This window comes from Caretta caretta, chromosome 1 (assembly GCF_965140235.1).
Source record: "Caretta caretta isolate rCarCar2 chromosome 1, rCarCar1.hap1, whole genome shotgun sequence".
NCBI lineage: Eukaryota > Metazoa > Chordata > Testudines > Cheloniidae > Caretta > Caretta caretta.
The window spans coordinates 326,088,637-326,106,681 of record NC_134206.1 but is presented as its reverse complement, the minus strand read 5'-3'; the positions used below and the strand labels follow the sequence as shown (position 1 = coordinate 326,106,681).

General features: G+C 44.8%; 1 protein-coding gene across 1 annotated transcript; it reads left to right on the top strand.

Annotated features, from left to right (window-relative positions):
- Nucleotides 1-804: 804 nt before the first annotated feature.
- On the top strand, nt 805-4,132 carry LOC125630847 (uncharacterized). The gene is made up of 2 exons (XM_048836967.2): nt 805-1,227; nt 2,622-4,132. The coding sequence occupies exon 2, from the start codon at nt 2,670-2,672 to the stop codon at nt 3,657-3,659; it is 990 nt and encodes a 329-aa protein (XP_048692924.2). The 5' UTR covers nt 805-1,227; nt 2,622-2,669; the 3' UTR covers nt 3,660-4,132.
- Nucleotides 4,133-18,045: the final 13,913 nt, after the last annotated feature.

The following is an 18,045-nucleotide window of genomic DNA, read 5'->3' as shown; positions in this document are numbered from 1 at the left end:
CGGTGCTGCATCTTCCAGAGGCAACATGTGTGGAGCACACAGGGTCACATGCCCTCCCACCCCAAATTTCTGCCAGGGTTCACACCAGAATGTGGCCAGCAACAGCAGCCTTTTGGCAGTGCGCAGGAGGGAAGGGACGGGAGCTGCTTCCAGTCGCAGGGGAGGAGGAGGGTGGAAGGGATGGCCCATGTCTTTGCAGAGCTCATCTCTCCCTCCACCCCCACCCCCTGTGGCTCTAAGCATCTTGTCTCTTCCTGCCTGCACGGTGTTGAAAGGCAGCTAACACCTCCAGGCTGCTGCTGGCCAACAACATAACCCAGCCACCTCCTGCCCCTTGCCTACAACACGGGTAGGAAGGGGTTAAGCTCGAAGGATGATTGTGCACCAGGGGCCAGGGAACCTGTCTGCAGGGGCTTCAGCGAACCCAGACAGAGAGGTGGCTCAGCAGGGGAGGGTGCCTAGGGGACAGAGCAGCCCCGCGTTCCCTGGGGGCAGGACCCAGGGCAGGGGGGGCAGGTGAAGAGGGTGCTAAAAGCCCCTTACTGCGGGGCTGCTGTGGAGCCTGCAGGGTCGGGGCCCAAACAGGCTGCAAATTGTTTCCTCCCTGCCACTCCAGAGCTTAGCTGAGGGGCGAAGAGGCTTCCCTGTGCCAGTGGGGGCTTTGGCACATGTAGGGCTCGGCTCCTCCTGGCCAGCACCCTGAGCCAAAGGGTCTTGGGTTTTCCCGGGGTGCCGGCCCAGCCAGAGGCAGTGCGGGAATGAAGAGGTCATGTTTAGCTATTCCACCTGGAAGCACGCAGGGCACACCCTGACTGTTTCGTAGAAGCAATGCACACATTGCTCTATCCAAGGACAAGGGCTAGATATGAACCATGAGAACTTGATTGTTTGGACAGCAACTGTGGAAGGCTTTCTTAGCCTGGGCTCAAGGCCTGAGAACCAGGATTGTAGTAGATAAAGGATGGTAACTAAGTATATTAATCAACGTCATACATTCCTTTGGGTAGCAGTGTGTAATGCTTAGGGGGAGAAATATAATAAAAGGAGAAGGTGGAAGGCGGGGGGGCAGAACAGCCCATCTCCGCTGACCAGCCTGCTTGCTTGCATAAAGCTGTGTTCTGTCTCATCACTGAACCGCCACAACTGGCGCCCAAACGTGGGGCCCTCAGCACTCACCTCGCCCGGCAAGGGTTTCAGACGCGTCACTCATCCGCTTCGTGGATCCCGGTGAGTATTTTTCATTGTGGTAAGTATGGGAAGCTCCCTCTCTGCTTTGCAAGTGCAACACCGCAATGAGCTACAATATTTGCTGCATAAGGCTCAGCATGACTGCCCCACTCGAGAACTCACTCTCCTGCTTTACTAGTCCCTGGAACACCCCGGTGTTTGTTATTAAGAAAAAATTGGGTGCTTGGCGGCTGTTACATGATTTAAGGGAAATAAATAAACGCATCCAACCTATGGGGCCCTTGCAATTTGGCTTGCCAAATCCAAATTTAATTCCTCAAACCGATTAACTTTGTGTGTTAGATTTAAAAGATTGTTTTTTTACCATCCCCCTTTGCCCTCAGAATTAGCTGCTGTTATTTTGGCCTTTCAATTTTTTGCTGATTGTCCCTTTAATTTAATTGTGGATACCCATTATGTTTATCAGGTAATTGATCATTTACCCCTTGCCCTCATTACCCCTCAGGTTGATGCAGACCTCCTTCGCCTGTTTTTGTTTTTGCAGCACCTTTTTGCCACTTGTCATTTCCCTTACTTTGTTGTTCATATTCGCAGTCATACCCCTCTGCCTGGGCCACTCACTGAGGGCAATGCACGCGCCGATCGCGCTTTGCGTGGTCAGGTAAATTCCCTTTTTTCTGACCCCATTGAAAGCCATGCCTTTTTTCAGCAGTCTGCCTTTGTTTTGGCCCGGCAGTTTCACATTCCTGCTGATTATGCACGTTCCATTGTTTGTTCCTGCCCCCACTGTGCTGCTGCTGCTCCTACTTTTTCTTATGCCGTTAACCCCCGAGGTACCGCAGCAAATCAGCTGTGGCAGATGGATGTTACTCATGTGCCACAATTCCGCCCCTATTTGTTTTTACATGTTTCCGTTGATACTTATTCAGGCTTTCTTTGGGCAACCCCACAACGTGGGGAAGACACTAACAAAGTTATTCACCATTTGCTGGCCTGCCTTTTTGTTATGGGTCGCCCCTGCCAAATTAAAACAGATAATGCCCCAGCCTACTGCTCTGCAGCCCTCTCCACCTTTTGTGCCCGCTGGGACGTCCGTCTTACACACGGAATCCCTTATAATTCCACGGGCCAAGCCATTGTTGAACATGCCAATCGCACACTCAAAACCTTGCTAGATAAACAATTAAAACAAGGGGAGCTGCGTCTCCGAACCTTAGGAGACATTTAACAACAAATGCATATCCTCTTGTTTACTTTAAATAATTTAACACTGAACGCAGATCAGCAGACCCCTGCGGATCGGCATTTTCACAAATCTGAGGTACTGGAAAGACCGCGTGTCTTTTACCGTCAGCTGCCCGATCCACAGTGGCTGGGCCCAGTACCTCTAATCACTTGGGGTCGGGGATATGCTGCTGTGTCTCTCCCTGCAGGACCGTCGTGGGTTCCAGCTCGGTGTGTGCGACCGGCACTTAAACAACATGGCATGGCACCAGGGGCTGTCGAATCCCATACCAGAGTTTCAGCTGACCTTGGAGGAGACCGCGTTGCCCCCCGAGTCGACAACGACGGGACGGAAACGGAGGAGGCATAGCGTCCCAAGCCAGCCCATGACATGGGGAGCAGTAAAAGCATTGGTCGCCGCAGCTCAACGAAGACTGGCAGCAGATCAACAGCCAGAGACTCCTGAGACTTTGTTTGTGGCGATTCTCGCCCAAATCACTGCTAATTCTGTGATGATTGTGTGCCTTTTGTGCCTATTTCCTGTAGGGGTTGGCTCGGAAGCGCCTCCCCCGTTACAAGCCCGAATGACATATAACATATGGGAAAGATTGGCTTCAATAGCAAATGTTACCCACTTTTGTTTATCTAATTCTATAGCAGCCGGAGATTTGTTAGGTACATGCCTTATTCCAGTATGTCATCACCCTGAGGAGATGGAGAATAAGACACTGTTCTCTGCTTATGCTAATCTTTCCTCCCAGTACTCTAGCATGGCTAATTGGGGCCCGGCCAATTATACTCTGCCTCGCACGGCTATATCCCTCCACACACCGTACCCGGCCGGGGCTCACAATGTCACCTGTGCGCGTGTAGTTAACTGCACTAGTACAAAGGTGCCCTTGGGCTGTCGAAAAATTTCTCAACCCCTTTTAAATTGTTCCCATGCTGTTAATGTTTCATATAATTATGGCCATATCATCCTACCATCAGGATGGTTTTTTACTTGCGGTTCACGCACCTTTAATTATATTCCTGCAAATTTAAGTGATGGCACCCTTTGCTGTTTTAGTAGAATGATACTTATATTGCCTTTTGCTGGTTACAATTGTAGTAAAAGAAGTGTACCCTTTTTAGATGATTATATTGCAGATGTTGAGCTTTGTGGTTATTTTGTGTTTGTAATCATTGGGCTTATTTTTTTGCTGCTGCTGTGTACAATGTATTCCTTCCTTGTTAAGATTTTGTAAAATTTTGCCCTGGAAAGCTCCCCAGGTTATGTCCTTGTCTGTCTGGGAGTTAAATAGCATGACAAAACAAATTGACAGCTACCATGAGATGGTCAAATATCATTAAATAAAAAACGGGGAGATGAAGAGGTCATGTTTAGCTATTCCACCTGGAAGCAGGCAGGGCACACCCTGACTGTTTTGTAGAAGCAATGCACACATTGCTCTATCCAAGGACAAGGGCTAGATATGAACCATGAGAACTTGATTGTTTGGACAGCAACTGTGGAAGGCTTTCTTAGCCTGGGCTCAAGGCCTGAGAACCAGGATTGTAGTAGATAAAGGATGGTAACTAAGTATATTAATCAACGTCATACATTCCTTTGGGTAGCAGTGTGTAATGCTTAGGGGGAGAAATATAATAAAAGGAGAAGGTGGAAGGCGGGGGGGCAGAACAGCCCATCTCCGCTGACCAGCCTGCTTGCTTGCATAAAGCTGTGTTCTGTCTCATCACTGAACCGCCACAGGGGAAGGAAGGAGGCTGCCGACCAGGCTGTTGGTGAGCTGAGCGCTCCGACTGGGGCTGGTTCTCCACACAGCGCTGGGAGCGGGATGTGCCCTGCCGGGTGGGATATGAAGAAGCAGCGGGGCTGGGTGTGTGTGTGAAGGGGCAAAGCAGGGAGAGAACAGCGAGAGGGGGAGCATGTAAAGGGCCGATGGGTGGGCAGCAGAGGCGACATGTAACTGGCCACCACTTGGTATCTGCCCGCACTACCAGCCACCGCAGCATGCAGCCAGCACCGGCCAGAAATGGGACGGGAGGTGGGGCCCTGATGGCCAAAAGCCAGCACACAGTGGGGGCTGTGCTGACAGACCAGCAGGGGGAGTAGCTGGCCCTGCATGCTGCAGCTCTGCCCCACCACCAGCCTTGCACACTCACCCCTATCATTGGCCACTGGACCCCCCTTCACTGCTGGTGGGCAAGCAGGGATCCGGCCAGCAGCAGGACCCTCCAGTTCTGATGTGGGGGAGACAGAAAATATGGGACAATTTGCCCGTTTTTAAAAAGAAGTTGGGACACCTGCTGGAGGGCTTAAATACGGGACTGTCCCTTTAAAAACGGGACATCTGGTCCCCTATCACTATGTAATGCTAATCTCATTATTTTTAATTGTTTTAACTCTTGTTTCTTCCTTCTCTTTCTTTGTCCCTTCATAGTCTTATTACATGCATAAGGACACTTTGTTGATACCCTGACCTTAATTAAGTGTTAGTTAGAGATCATTCTGGATATTCGATAAACAAAAATAGCCTTATTAGTACATGTGTTAATGCCTTTACTAGTCACTGTTATGTTACATAAATACCTCAGATTTATACCACTATGAGTGCCATAGCTATCGGTACTTATTTAAGGCTTGATCCCACAAAGTGCTGAGTGGCCTCAAATCCTGTTGAAGTCAATGGGAATTAAGGGCAATTACAATCCTTCAGGGAGGTGCTTTGTAGCTTGCCTGCTTAGAGGTATAGGCTCTTGCACAGTAAGCATGACTGTTCCCATGAAGCCTCAAATCTGCCTCCAGTTAAATAGGTTTAACTCCGGAATAAATCTATTGACTTCAGTGTTAACATTACACAATTGTAAATCTAGAGTAAATTCATTGACTTCAATGGATTTATAACTGAGGAACACAGAGAAACGTTACCCTAATTTATTACATTATAACTACCTGGTAAGTAAATGGAAATCATCTACTTTAGCTGTCTCCACTACAAAGCTTGGTCAATGCAAATTACTTCCATGTGCAGGTGCCAAAGTTTGTATATTGCTTGAGCACATGCACATTTAGATGCTTGCGTGGGCACGCTGCATACTCACCAGGAGTGGTGCATTGATGTAAAAATGTGGTTCATCACAGACAGGTGTCTCGATGTGCCCCATACTGTTGTCCGGCTCATAACCTTGTGGAACATTTTCAGTGTTTTGTGGGATACAAGCAAATCACCCAGAGATTTCTGGAACCTAGAGATCAAGTTCCCGCCATGCCCACTTTCTTCATCCCATAATACTTTCCACATCCCATAATTTTAACACCTTTTAAAAAAACTCCCACAGTCCTATGCAGTGCTTTTCTGTGTCTGCCGTCTCTCTGACGGATGCATGGACCCCTGCAGAGTTCAGCACAAGTATTAGGAGAGTTGCAAATACAGGAAGCACAATTCCCACTATTTGCAGTGCTTGAACAAGTACTACTATAACTGGGATTGCGATGTGGAAGATGCAGAGATGTTCAAGCACAATAACTGGACGCTGATGATCATAGTGAAAAAATATGCCAGGTTGCTGCTGGCTTTCACAGGGCAGTCGACATGGTGGATCACTGCTTCTGAGCTGGAGAAACAAGCATTGTTTGGTGGGATCACATTGTAATGCAGGTTTGGAATGATGAGCAGAACTTTCAGACGGAAAAGGCTACGTTTCTGGACCTGTGTGCTGAGCTCAGGGATACCAAAATGAGAGAGACTCTGACAGCAGAGAAGCGAGTGGCGATCATGCCCTGGGAGTGTGCAGTGCTGGGTTGCTATTGGTTATTGGGCAATCATTTTGGAGGTGGAAAATCCACAGTAGGGGCCATTGCCATCCAAGTGTCTCCTCCTACATAGAACTCCAACTCTCTCTTATATATAAGACATCATGGATGGCTTGGCAGCAATGGGGTTCCCATTGCTGATTTGGGGCAATAGATATTGAAATGCCAGTAGTGATCCTGGGGGACCCATACTACCCCTTACTTCTCAGGAAGCCATACACTGGTAGAATCAAGGAAAGATTCAACTGCTAGCTCAGCAGGTGCAGAATGATTGTTGAATGTGCTTTTGGTAGATTGAAGGGACACTGTTGGTGTTTTACTCACTAGATTGGCTCTCATCAAGAAAAATACTCTCAGGGTTATAGCTGCTTGTGTACTGCGAATATCTGTGAGGCGAAGGAGAAAAATTTCCCACCAGGGAGCCAGGTGGACTGACTGTTTGTTGACTTTGAATAGCCAGACACAAGGGTTATTAGAAGAGCCAACCGTGGAGCTATGTGGCTGACAGAGGCCTTAAAAAACATCTTAACAGTCAGCCACAGTAGCATTGTCTGGTGCTTATATGAAATAGTGTCTCACGTGTGTACTTACTGAGATTAAATATGGGTGGATCCATACCTCCCTCACTATATATTTTGTGATGCTCGATGAAAAGCAATAAAAGATGTTCTCATTTTCCAGAAATAGAACTTTATTGTGTGCACAGAAACAGGCAACTACATTGAACTGCAAACAAACACACAGGGTTAGAAAACTTTTATCGACATTGTAACATGGTGAGCCATGTTTTATAATGCCAACTACATATGGAAATAACTAGCAAACATTTTTGTCCGTGTATCTAAAACCTACAGTAATGTAGGATGTGGCTACATATACACTGACGTGTGGTTTTCACAGGTCAGCGTGTGTGTAGCTATTGTTTTCCTAGTTGTCCAGCACGGAGTGGTAGAAGTAATGATTTACACCAGGGGTTCTCAACCTGTTCTTTCTGACGATACCCCAACATGCTCTTAAAAACTCCATGGCCTACCTGTGCCACAATAACTGGTTTTCTGCATGCAAAAGACAGGGCCAGCATTAGAGGGAACAAATGGGGCAAATGCCTGGGGTCCCATGCCACAGCAAAGTTTCATACGACTTGTTTATACTGGTCTATATAGTCTACCCTGAAATTTAAGTACAATATTTATATTCCAATTGATTTATTTTATAATTATATGATAAAAATGAGAAAGTAAGCACTTTTTCAGTAATAGTGTGCTGTGACTTTTGTATTATTATGTCTGATTTTGTATACAATTAGTTTTTAAGTGAGGTGAAACTTGGGGGTATGCAGGACAAATCAGACTCCTGAGAGGGGTACAGTAGTCTGGAAAGGTTGAAAGCCACTGCTCTAAAGTGCCTGTAATTCGGGTTTGGAGATGGAATAAATGCACCCAACGGGAACCTTGTGGGACAGCTGCTGTAGGACAGTTAGGGTCGACACACGTAATACAGTGTCTATACTTGCACTGCATCAACCTTAGTAGGGTGACCATGGCTCTGGATCGCTCAGGGAGCTGATGTATTGTGTTGCTATAATGGGTCACTTACATCAACAGGAGACAAACTTTGATGTAGACAAGTGCACAACTTGGTTGAACTAACTTTTAATGTAGACCAGGCCTTAGTTTTTGAGAGGAAACTTCACCTTAATTACCTTGTTTTCCACAGGACCATAAGAATTGCTCCTGGGGAAATTCCACTGCATGGATGCAGAATTCACCACCACTGCATGCATGCAGAGTTCATGTCCCCCACAGATTTCTTTGCTTTCCCACATAAAATGACGAGGAAGGAAAGGGAAGCCGCAAGAGCAGTCATGCACCCCTCTCCAGCAGCGTAGGCATGTAATTTCAGGCACCTGGAGCAGCTAGTGGAGAGGTAAATTGTCTGGTGGGGGAGCGGGGTGGAGTGGCGATGCCTTGGCCAGTGGCTTCTACCCTGCACTAGGCTCAGCTGAGGAGGACAAGACTTGCTCTTTCCCGCAAGGAGCAGCCAGGGCTGAGTCAGACACCCCCACAGAAATCACCTCTGCTCTGCACCCTCCCCCGCTTCCTGCAGCCATTGCTCCTCAGCCACGGAGGGAAGGGTCACTGTATGGGAAGTTGCTCCCCTGTCTGCCCAACCCCCGTGCATCTGGACCGCCCCATACTCAGAGCCCCCCCGCTGGGCCTCATACCCCACGGCACCTAGAACCTCCCCACGACTGAGTCCCCACTCCTGAATCCCCACCCCACCAAGCCTCACCCCCTGCATCCGGAAACCCCTCTGCACCCAGACTCCCCGCTGAGCCCCATCTCCCAGACCGCCCCTGCTGAGCCCCAACCACCTTCACCTGGACCCCTCTGCAGAGTACCATTCCCCCTGCACCTGGAACCTCTCAATGAGCTCCTGTGCATCCAGATCTCTCATGCACCTGGCCCCCGCACTGAGCTGCCCACACCCAGATTGCCCCACAGAGAACCCTCTCACTCCACACCTGGATCCCCCTACACTAAACCGTCCACACTTGGATCCTGCTGGGCTGAGCCTCCTTGCCCCACACCTAGGATTGGGGGCCAGGACTGGACATGTGTGTGAGACTCTTTTGCTTACTGTATTGGTGCACCTAGCATTGGTGCACCCCATGGTGTTTCTGGGGCAGACCCAGCCCTTGTGCTGTGTCAGGGTTGGATGCATCCTCTTCACCGAGTCCGTGTCCCAGGATGGGAGGGCAGGATGCTCTTCCAGCTCCATGCAGCCAGTAGCCTGTGCTCCCCACTGCCATGCTGGAGTATCCACATTGTTAATATTACAGTATTAAAAGGTGACCTAAGACAAATGTTGGATCATATTAAAGAAGTTCTGGATTAAAATCACAAATGAGTTTGATTCCCCATAGTTTAAATTCCAGGGTATTACTAATTAAGAGGTCTCTTGGTTTTTGGTACTGTTTCTCTCCCTCCATGTGTGAAACTTGCAAGCTGCTAATTGTGTTAGTACATTCTAAGACAGAGTCTGTTCTCAAAGCAATTCACAGAGAGAGAGACCCAAAGCAATACTCTAACAACAGGTTTCGATGAAGTGAGCTGTAGCTCACGAAAGCTTATGCTCAAATAAATTGGTTAGTCTCTAAGGTGCCACAAGTACTCTAACAACAGAAACAGCACCCAGAGACTCCCCGCCCTTTTGTTGTATTAACAATTGTGATTAAAATAGAGATAGAGGATGTATGTGGATGGATGCTTGGTGTGGATAATAACTGAATGATCAGGGAGGTGCCAGCCTAAGAATCCAGTGTCCATCCGCTGAAGAAGGCGTCAAGTGGAAATAACCAGAGGACCCCCAGAGGGCAGACTGGAATCCACCCAACAGCCTCAAGAATGGGAGAACCAAAGAACAAGATAACATCTAGCAGCATGGAGCCGTCAGGAATGTGCTATCTGCTGATTGATTCAGCAACAGCATGATGAAGCAATTCCCAAAGACTGGCATAGGAAGAAATTCCTATAAAAATAGACTCTAAAAAGTGAGAACTTTGGGGTCTGATTCTGCAAACCAACTTCCAGGAGCATCAGATGAGCATCTGACAAGGCCCTGCTCCCTCCTCATGTCCAGGCCACCTGGCCAGTGGCTTGGCATGAGCAACTCTAAGGCTGGTAACTATGATAACAATCTTGCAGAACCTGTGTGTGTGTGTTTGTATGAATGACTGTGTGAATAAATATGAGATTGAATGGAATGTTATAGCTATAACTAACTGCTTACTATGATTCTTTCTGTATTCACAATAAATGTGGTATTTTGCCTTTTTCCCTTTAATAAGATCCTGCTGGTTTTTAATTTATTGGTATAACATTTTGGTGGAGAAATGTGAAAGGGGGAATATTGGTAAAAAACCTCAGTTATTGTAAATATTGGTGTGTACACCGCCAGCTCTATTGAGCTAGGCATTTCTATTAGGTTAACCAGACCTGCTGGCCTCCGGGAAGGTAGCAGGGGACCTGCTGGCCTCCGAGAAGGTAGCAGGGAAAACAGATTAAACCAGACCTGCTGGCCTCCGGGAAGATAGCAGGGGACCCGCTGGCCTCCGAGAAGGTAGCAGGGAAAACAGATTAAACTAGACCTGCTGGCCTACGGGAAGGTAGCAGGGGACCTGCTGGCCTCCGAAAAGGTAGCAGGGAAAACAGATTAAATCAGACCTGCTGGCCTCCGGGGGACCTGCTGGCCTCCAAGCAGGTAGCAGGGAAAACCGATTAAACTAGACCTGCTGGCCTCCGGGAAGGTAGCAGGGGACCTGCTGGCCTCCGGGAAGGTAGCAGGGGAAAAACGCATAGATTAAGCTATGATTTCAGAATCTAGGCTGTGTCACTTGCTAAGTAATACCAGGAGTGACAAAGAGATTGAAATATCCATGTTAAGATGTTTAAAAGAAAACAGGGTAAGCCAGTACCAGAGGGAGGAATGGAGTCAGAAGGAACTCCAACCTCACCTTTTGTTAAAGAAATTACACCTTTTAAACAAATCCTTCAAAAATTTGGGCACAGTCCTTGGACTAAACAAGCCCTAGCTGATGTCTGCACTATTTCGGACCTAGAGGATAGATGGGCTCAGTATATCCTCATACACAAACCTTCTAGTGCTGCCAAAAGAGATGCAGCAGCAATTTGGTTGTTGCGGGAGGCATGTAAGGATTCTTCCCTCCGCTTGTCCTCATGTAAAGAGGAAAAGGCACAAACGGAAAAGGGAGCAGACAATTGGAAGGTGCTGGCTACAAATACCCAAAGTCAGCTGAAAATAGTGAAAGAGGCACTCCAGGAATACAAAAAGAGTGAAAAAGTTAACTCTGCAGAGGCTGGAGGGAGGCAGGTAAAGGGGGAGAAGGTCCTATGTAGGGCACCCCCAGGCATAATTACAAAGGGAAAAGAGAGTAAAAAAAAGTTAACTCTGCAGAGGCTGGAGGGAATTAAGCAGCTAAACTTTGTGAAAATGTTAAAAAGGAAAAGTGTTAGAGAAAGAGCATTCTTGGTTTCTTTGCAGCCATTCTGAAAGAAAAATGGGCCCTTTTCCAAAGGAATGTCTGTAAATTAGCCAGGCAAAAATAAACCATCTGATTAAAATCATTTGACTGGACAATTTAGTCAAATTTGCTAAAAGAACATAAGGGGGTTCTATTGGAACTTAACTGCCTCAAATGTATAAAGGGAATGTAAGATGTAAAAAAAACAGAGCAGTGTGGAAGGGATGTTAAGGAAAAGAAAATGTGTATGTATCTATCTGTGTGTGTGTAAATATGTAAAGTTCTAAGGACCAGTTGGTTTTGTTTTTGTTTTAAATAATGCCACTAAAAATCCATTTGACTCTTTAATTCAAAGTTGCAAAACTGACAGACCTTTTTGCTAGACACAGGTAATTAGTGTTGTTTGGCTTTGGGATTTGGCATTTAATCCTTAAAAGGTAACTCAATGCTTTACAAAATTTAAAATGTTTTTAAGTTGTGGCTGCAGCAGGGCCGTCAAAATCAGGAGAATATATAAAAAAAAATTCTGGATTCTTTTTGTTTGTTTGTTTTTGTAACAAAATAGCAGATGAGAGTTGTAGTAAAAAAAAAATTAAAAAAAGACAGTGCCTCTCTGAAGCAACAGCAGGGGTGAGGTGCACAAAACAAAAAGAAGCAATGTTAGAAACACTGAGTCTTAAAATGGCTCTGAGTAATCAGACTGTCACTTTGATAAAAATACATGAAACCTCTGAAAGCAAAAAAAGAAATAGTGACACCTTATGTAAAAATGGATCTGGATAATATTATAGAAGTTAAACTATGGAAGGAATCAGAGTAACAGCCGTGTTAGTCTGTATTCGCAAAAAGAAAAGGAGTACTTGTGGCACCTTAGAGACTAACCAATTTATTTGAGCATGAGCTTTCGTGAGCTACAGCTCACTTCATCGGATGCATACTGTGGAAACTGCAGAAGACATTATATACACATATGCAGTTTCCACAGTATGCATCCGATGAAGTGAGCTGTAGCTCACGAAAGCTCATGCTCAAATAAATTGGTTAGTCTCTAAGGTGCCACAAGTACTCCTTTTCTTTTTATGGAAGGAATGTGAATTTGCCCCAGAACATGTGCAGGGTATATTGTAGAAGGGGCAAAAGAAATGCAAACATACCATGCTACTTAATTAAAATGCTATTAAGGCTCCAAAGGGAGCCACAATAGGTTGGTTTTTTTTTTTTCAGATTGCTGTGTGTTTTGGAAGCAGAAGTTAAAAGTAATCAAAACTCTGGTAAAAGTTGATTGTGTCCCTTTTAAGATAGAGTCTCTGAGCCGCTGATGGCTTTAAATCCAAAAGCAGGAAGCTTCTGTGAAAATGCAAATTATTAATGATAAAGGAAGGAAAGAACTAGCAGCACAAAGGAGCTGCAGATAAAGGACACACCTGGTCAGCAAACAAATTGTCTAAATAACAAGATAATTTTAATAAATTTAATGATAATAAGTATCTCTGTAACAACGTATACTGTGTATGATTTTTGAAAAAACCCTTTAAGGTCATATGGTAATGATACTTCTCAGTTATTACCTGTAAATAAAACTTAAAGCTTAACACAGCAGGAAAAACATTATAAACTTGGTCTGCTGTATAAGAAGGAAAACTCAGGGATTTAATGACTAAACAGTGGGATAATTTCCCCATAACCCTTAAAAGATAAAAGCCATTGAAACCTGGCCTGCCTATAGAACAAAAACAGGAAAATGTGGGGGCAATTCCTCTGCTTTGCCTGCAATCAGCAAGGGTATTTGTAAAAGAAATATTTTAAGCAATAATCTGCCACCCCAAAAGGATTAGAAACATGTTCTTTTTGTCTTTCAGAAAAATCAGGAAAAGCTGATGCCAGCTGAAAAGCAACCCAATACCATGAATCTACTGTCACAATAGAAATTGTGTTTTGTGTTCTATGTTTTGTCTTGTGTTTTGTCTTGTTGCTAGCACTGTTGTGTGTTTAAAAAAAAAAATACTGAAGACCTGCAGGAACTTAAAAATAAATTAAGCTTTCTGTCCCAGCTACAGGACAGCCTGATACAAAAACAAGTACATGCCAATGTAGACTTGGTCCAAATTGGTCTGGGTAACCTAAAAGGCCGATGGAATCTTTAGTAATGGCTTAATACTACCACATGGCTTATCCATAAGAAAAAAAAATATTAGAAATAGGAAACTACACAGCCATAGCTATGGGATGCACTGACATGCAGATACTTGCACTAGCTACTTTGGAACACGAAATGTTCTGGGTCATATTGGGAAATATTAAGGGTTTGATGCATTTGTTAAAAAAAAGAAAGAGATCATTGTTTGACACTTATCAATATGAATGGATGCAATATGTTTCCAGTATTGTAAACCAGACTTGTTAATGGAAGAAATTGTTGTCAAAATTGCACACCAACAGTCCCTGGAGGCAAAGGTATTGAAGGTTAACCCACTCCCCATATTACACATGGGATCCTTCTGGCTACCCTGGACCTTGAGCCAGTGGGCTGTGGAGGGAGGGAAGCTATCTTACACTAGAAGTTGTACCGAATGGACTCCTCAAAAGTGGGTGTGCCTCACCTTGCCTATTGCCCCAGAACCTTGTAGTAAAGATACATCACTAGGATCATGTATGTGGCATGAATTGGAATCACAAACTCAAATTGCCTCACAGTACTTTCTCTTGAATAGGCTACATAGAAAGTGAAACTGACAATTATAAATCTTAGTGTCAAAAGGGAGATTATGTTGAATCATATTAAAGAAGTTCTGTATTAAAATCACAAATGAGTTTGATTCCCCTAGTTTAAATTCCAGGGTATTACTAATTAAGAGGTCTCTTGGTTTTTGGTACTGTTTCTCTCCCTCCATGTGTGAAACTTGCAAGCTGCTAATTGTGTTAGTACATTCTAAAACAGAGTCTGTTCTCAAAGCAATTCACAGAGAGAGAGACTCAAAGCAATACTCTAACAACAGAAACAGCACCCAGAGACTCCCCGCCCTTTTGTTGTATTAACAATTGTGATTAAAATAGAGATAGAGGATGTATGTGGATGGATGCTTGGTGTGGATAATAACTGAATGATCAGGGAGGTGCCAGCCTAAGAATCCAGTGTCCATCCGCTGAAGAAGGCGTCAAGTGGAAATAACCAGAGGACCCCCAGAGGGCAGACTGGAATCCACCCAACAGCCTCAAGAATGGGAGAACCAAAGAACAAGATAACATCTAGCAGCATGGAGCCGTCAGGAATGTGCTATCTGCTGATTGATTCAGCAACAGCATGATGAAGCAATTCCCAAAGACTGGCATAGGAAGAAATTCCTATAAAAATAGACTCTAAAAAGTGAGAACTTTGGGGTCTGATTCTGCAAACCAACTTCCAGGAGCATCAGATGAGCATCTGACAAGGCCCTGCTCCCTCCTCATGTCCAGGCCACCTGGCCAGTGGCTTGGCATGAGCAACTCTAAGGCTGGTAACTATGATAACAACCTTGCAGAACCTGTGTGTGTGTGTTTGTATAAATGAATGTGTGAATAAATATGAGATTGAATGGAATGTTATAGCTATAACTAACTGCTTACTATGATTCTTTCTGTATTCACAATAAATGTGGTATTTTGCCTTTTTCCCTTTAATAAGATCCTGCTGGTTTTTAATTTATTGGTATAACACAAAGACAACATACTTTATTATAACTATTATAATTGAGAAAACTCAAAGCTCGGTGATAATATTATCTGGTAGTGAGAACTTTGAACATCATAAAAAATGGATGGTCTAACACTGGGAGTTTGTTACTTCAGAACATTTCTATCTCAGCACTTAAAATGAGACAGATTTTGGGTTTAAAAGTTCTTTCTCTCTTCTCTCTTCATCACAGAATTTCTAGCTAAGGTTGTGAAAAGATGATTATCACAGCATGTGACCTGAAGATTGGTGTTGCCTTTCCATGGCCAGAGAGGATGCTACCTTCTCTGAACTGTCAACCAGGCTTTGGAAGCATAGCTCAAATAATGCATAGGGGAGAGCTTGCTGACATTTTTTCATCAAAACATTTTTTTGACCAAAAAATGGCTTTTTTGACCAAAGGGGAAATTTGTGTAGGAAATTTTCATTTTGATGGAGATTTTCCAGATTTTTTGACAAAAAATAAAAACAAAAACCAGCACAACAATCTGAAAATAGAAAACTTCTTATTTTTGATTTTCAACACAAACTGTTTTTTTTGGTTTGCAACACAGTACTTACTTTTGGTTTTCAACACAAATTTTGTACTAAACCCAAAGCTTTTTCTTCAATGTTTTTTTGAAAACCAAAAATATTTCAGTTTTGGTTTGGTATAAAATTAAGAAACAAAACTTTAATGGGAAATTAAAAACATACTTTTTTTCAAAATTTACTGTGAAAAATACTTGGCATTTTTTTGACCAGCTCTGGTATATCATATATGCACATTAAGCATTTTTCAGTGGACTATGAGAAACTATTTTTCAGTGGACTATGAGTAAATAAAATAAAAATTCAGTTGTATTTAATCCAACTCTCTGTGAATCTAATATAATTATTCAAATGATAACAACTACAAAAGTTTGTTCCATTTTGGGTCAGCTTTCTCCTCTTCTGATTCAGGTAGAGAGGAGATGAGGTGAGGGTGAACAGCATTGTTTAAATCAAGTTTCCCCATTTTCCAGCCAATGTGATCTTCAATTTCCTTGTCACAACCTGACTCTGTGTGGTCACCAGTCCTCTGTGAATGGACCCAGTTGTTGGGTCCCATGTGCTTCTAAGCTCACTGGGTCTGGGTAGGGTCTAATCACTCTTTCTAGCTTTGAGTCCCTAGGGGATAGTCTCAGGCACAGACCTCTTTTCTGATGCCCTTCCTGCTGTCAGAAACAGTGATGGGGATGGTCGGGCCTACTGGTTGGAGCCATGGCCATGGGGCCTAGTGGTTGGAGCAAGGGGGTCAGAGCTGTAATCAGGTGTCCAGACCGGAGTTTGGGTGAGGATGGAGTGAAAGCAAGTCTGGGCCAGGACTAGGAACAGGGCGGGAGCAAGAGCAGGACTGAAGTAGAACTAGGAACAGGGCTACAGCTAGAGTTAGAGCAAGACCAAGAGCAGGGCTGGAGCAGGCTAAGGCTTAGGGAGCCTGTTGCCACTGTCAGGCAGAAAAGAGTTCCAAGTCCTTGGGTGACATTTAGCAGATTGAGCTGCTGTTCCTCCTGTGGGGTTTATATACCTTCCCTAAGAGTTGCCAGACCAGTTCCTGGCTTGTGGATTGGCTGGAGCCTAGCACAGGAGTGACTCATCACCTTATGCCTTCTGATGTGGAGTGCTGCTGCCCAGCTGCTCCTCAACTCAATGTCTGAGACCTTTAAACCATTCCACTTACTTACATGTGGTTCCCCAGAGCCCCACCTAGGCTGCAGGTCCTCTGGGCTTCTAGTTTAATCCTTTCAGGGACAACATGGCAGGAATGCAAGGAACACAGGCTTAGCAAAGGAATTTCTTAATCAGAGCCTTTACTCTTAAGCACTCAAGAGTTACAGATCTTTGAAAACAACAGAAGTCCTGAGATGCAGCCTCCCCTACTCTGATCTCACCCCTTCTGTGAGTCCAAGGCTTGTCAATGTTTCAGGATGAGCAGAGTCCATCCTGCCCCCTCTGTCCTGCAAGGCCTTCATGTGTGTGGTGATGGTTGGCTCCCCACTCAGAGCAGCACCCCACTCTTAAGTAGAGTCTCTGTCTCTTTTGCCAAGTGCTCCCCAGAGATTCTCCAGCTCCCCCCCCCCCCCCCCGGCTTTGTCATGCTTGCCCCACCTGTGGGCCCCTGTGTAGAAAAAACATTGTTCCAGCATAGGCCAGCAGTTGAGAGACAAAGTCAATGGTCCTAGATTGCAGTCTGGATGGCTTCTCCATGATAGTCCTTCGACAAGGTGTCAAGCAACTTTCCTAGGTAGAGAAACTGTCTCTAATGGAGTACAATAACCTGCCCTCAGAAAAGATTAGACAACATGTGTTCAACACGTAATACAAAATGGAGTTCAATAAAAGATATTACCTCACCCAACTCGTCTCATATCCTGGGACCAACATGGCTACAACACTGCAAACAATTATTTTTTTTATTTAATGATACACTATATACAGTGAATGATATTCTGGCATGCAGAGCTAGTCACTATTATTATTACAACTTGGTTGGTAGTGGTGAGTATTTCTAGGTGGGAAGAGCTGAGTCATTGGAGGTAGAGCGCCTTCCTCCCTTCCACCTCACAGATTCAAGATGATAAATCAAACCTGTGCTTCTGAAGAGAAGTGTCCCCTGCTCCCCTTTTACGACACAGAGCAACTGATGCTTCCGCTAAAGTTTCAGATACTAGGCGCTGCCAGAAGCAGAATGCCAGACTATGTCATAGCTACTCAACCTGGGGGCCAAGAACATGTCCAAGGGAGTTGTGACCACTCTCACTTTCTTCATGGCTACGTGGGAGGAGGGCCTGGAACTTTTTTTCTTTTCTAACATGGTATCACAATATAGTAAATGTTGATGACCACTGGACTAGATAAAGAATGGTCTGATGCAGTGTGGCAAATTCTATCTCTCTCTTTATCCAAATCAGTACCTTACAATACTTTGGTGGCTTATGCAGTGTTAAGAATATGACTCAAATCAGCAAAAGTGAAGAGAATTAGAATTGGTGATTCCATGTCACATATATACTTCACTACCTGAGCACAATGGGGTAGCAG

Coding starts and splice junctions, on each gene's coding strand:
- LOC125630847 (XM_048836967.2), top strand. CDS start 2,670: ATGGCATGGCACCAGGGGCTGTCGAATCCCATACCAGAGTTTCAGCTG.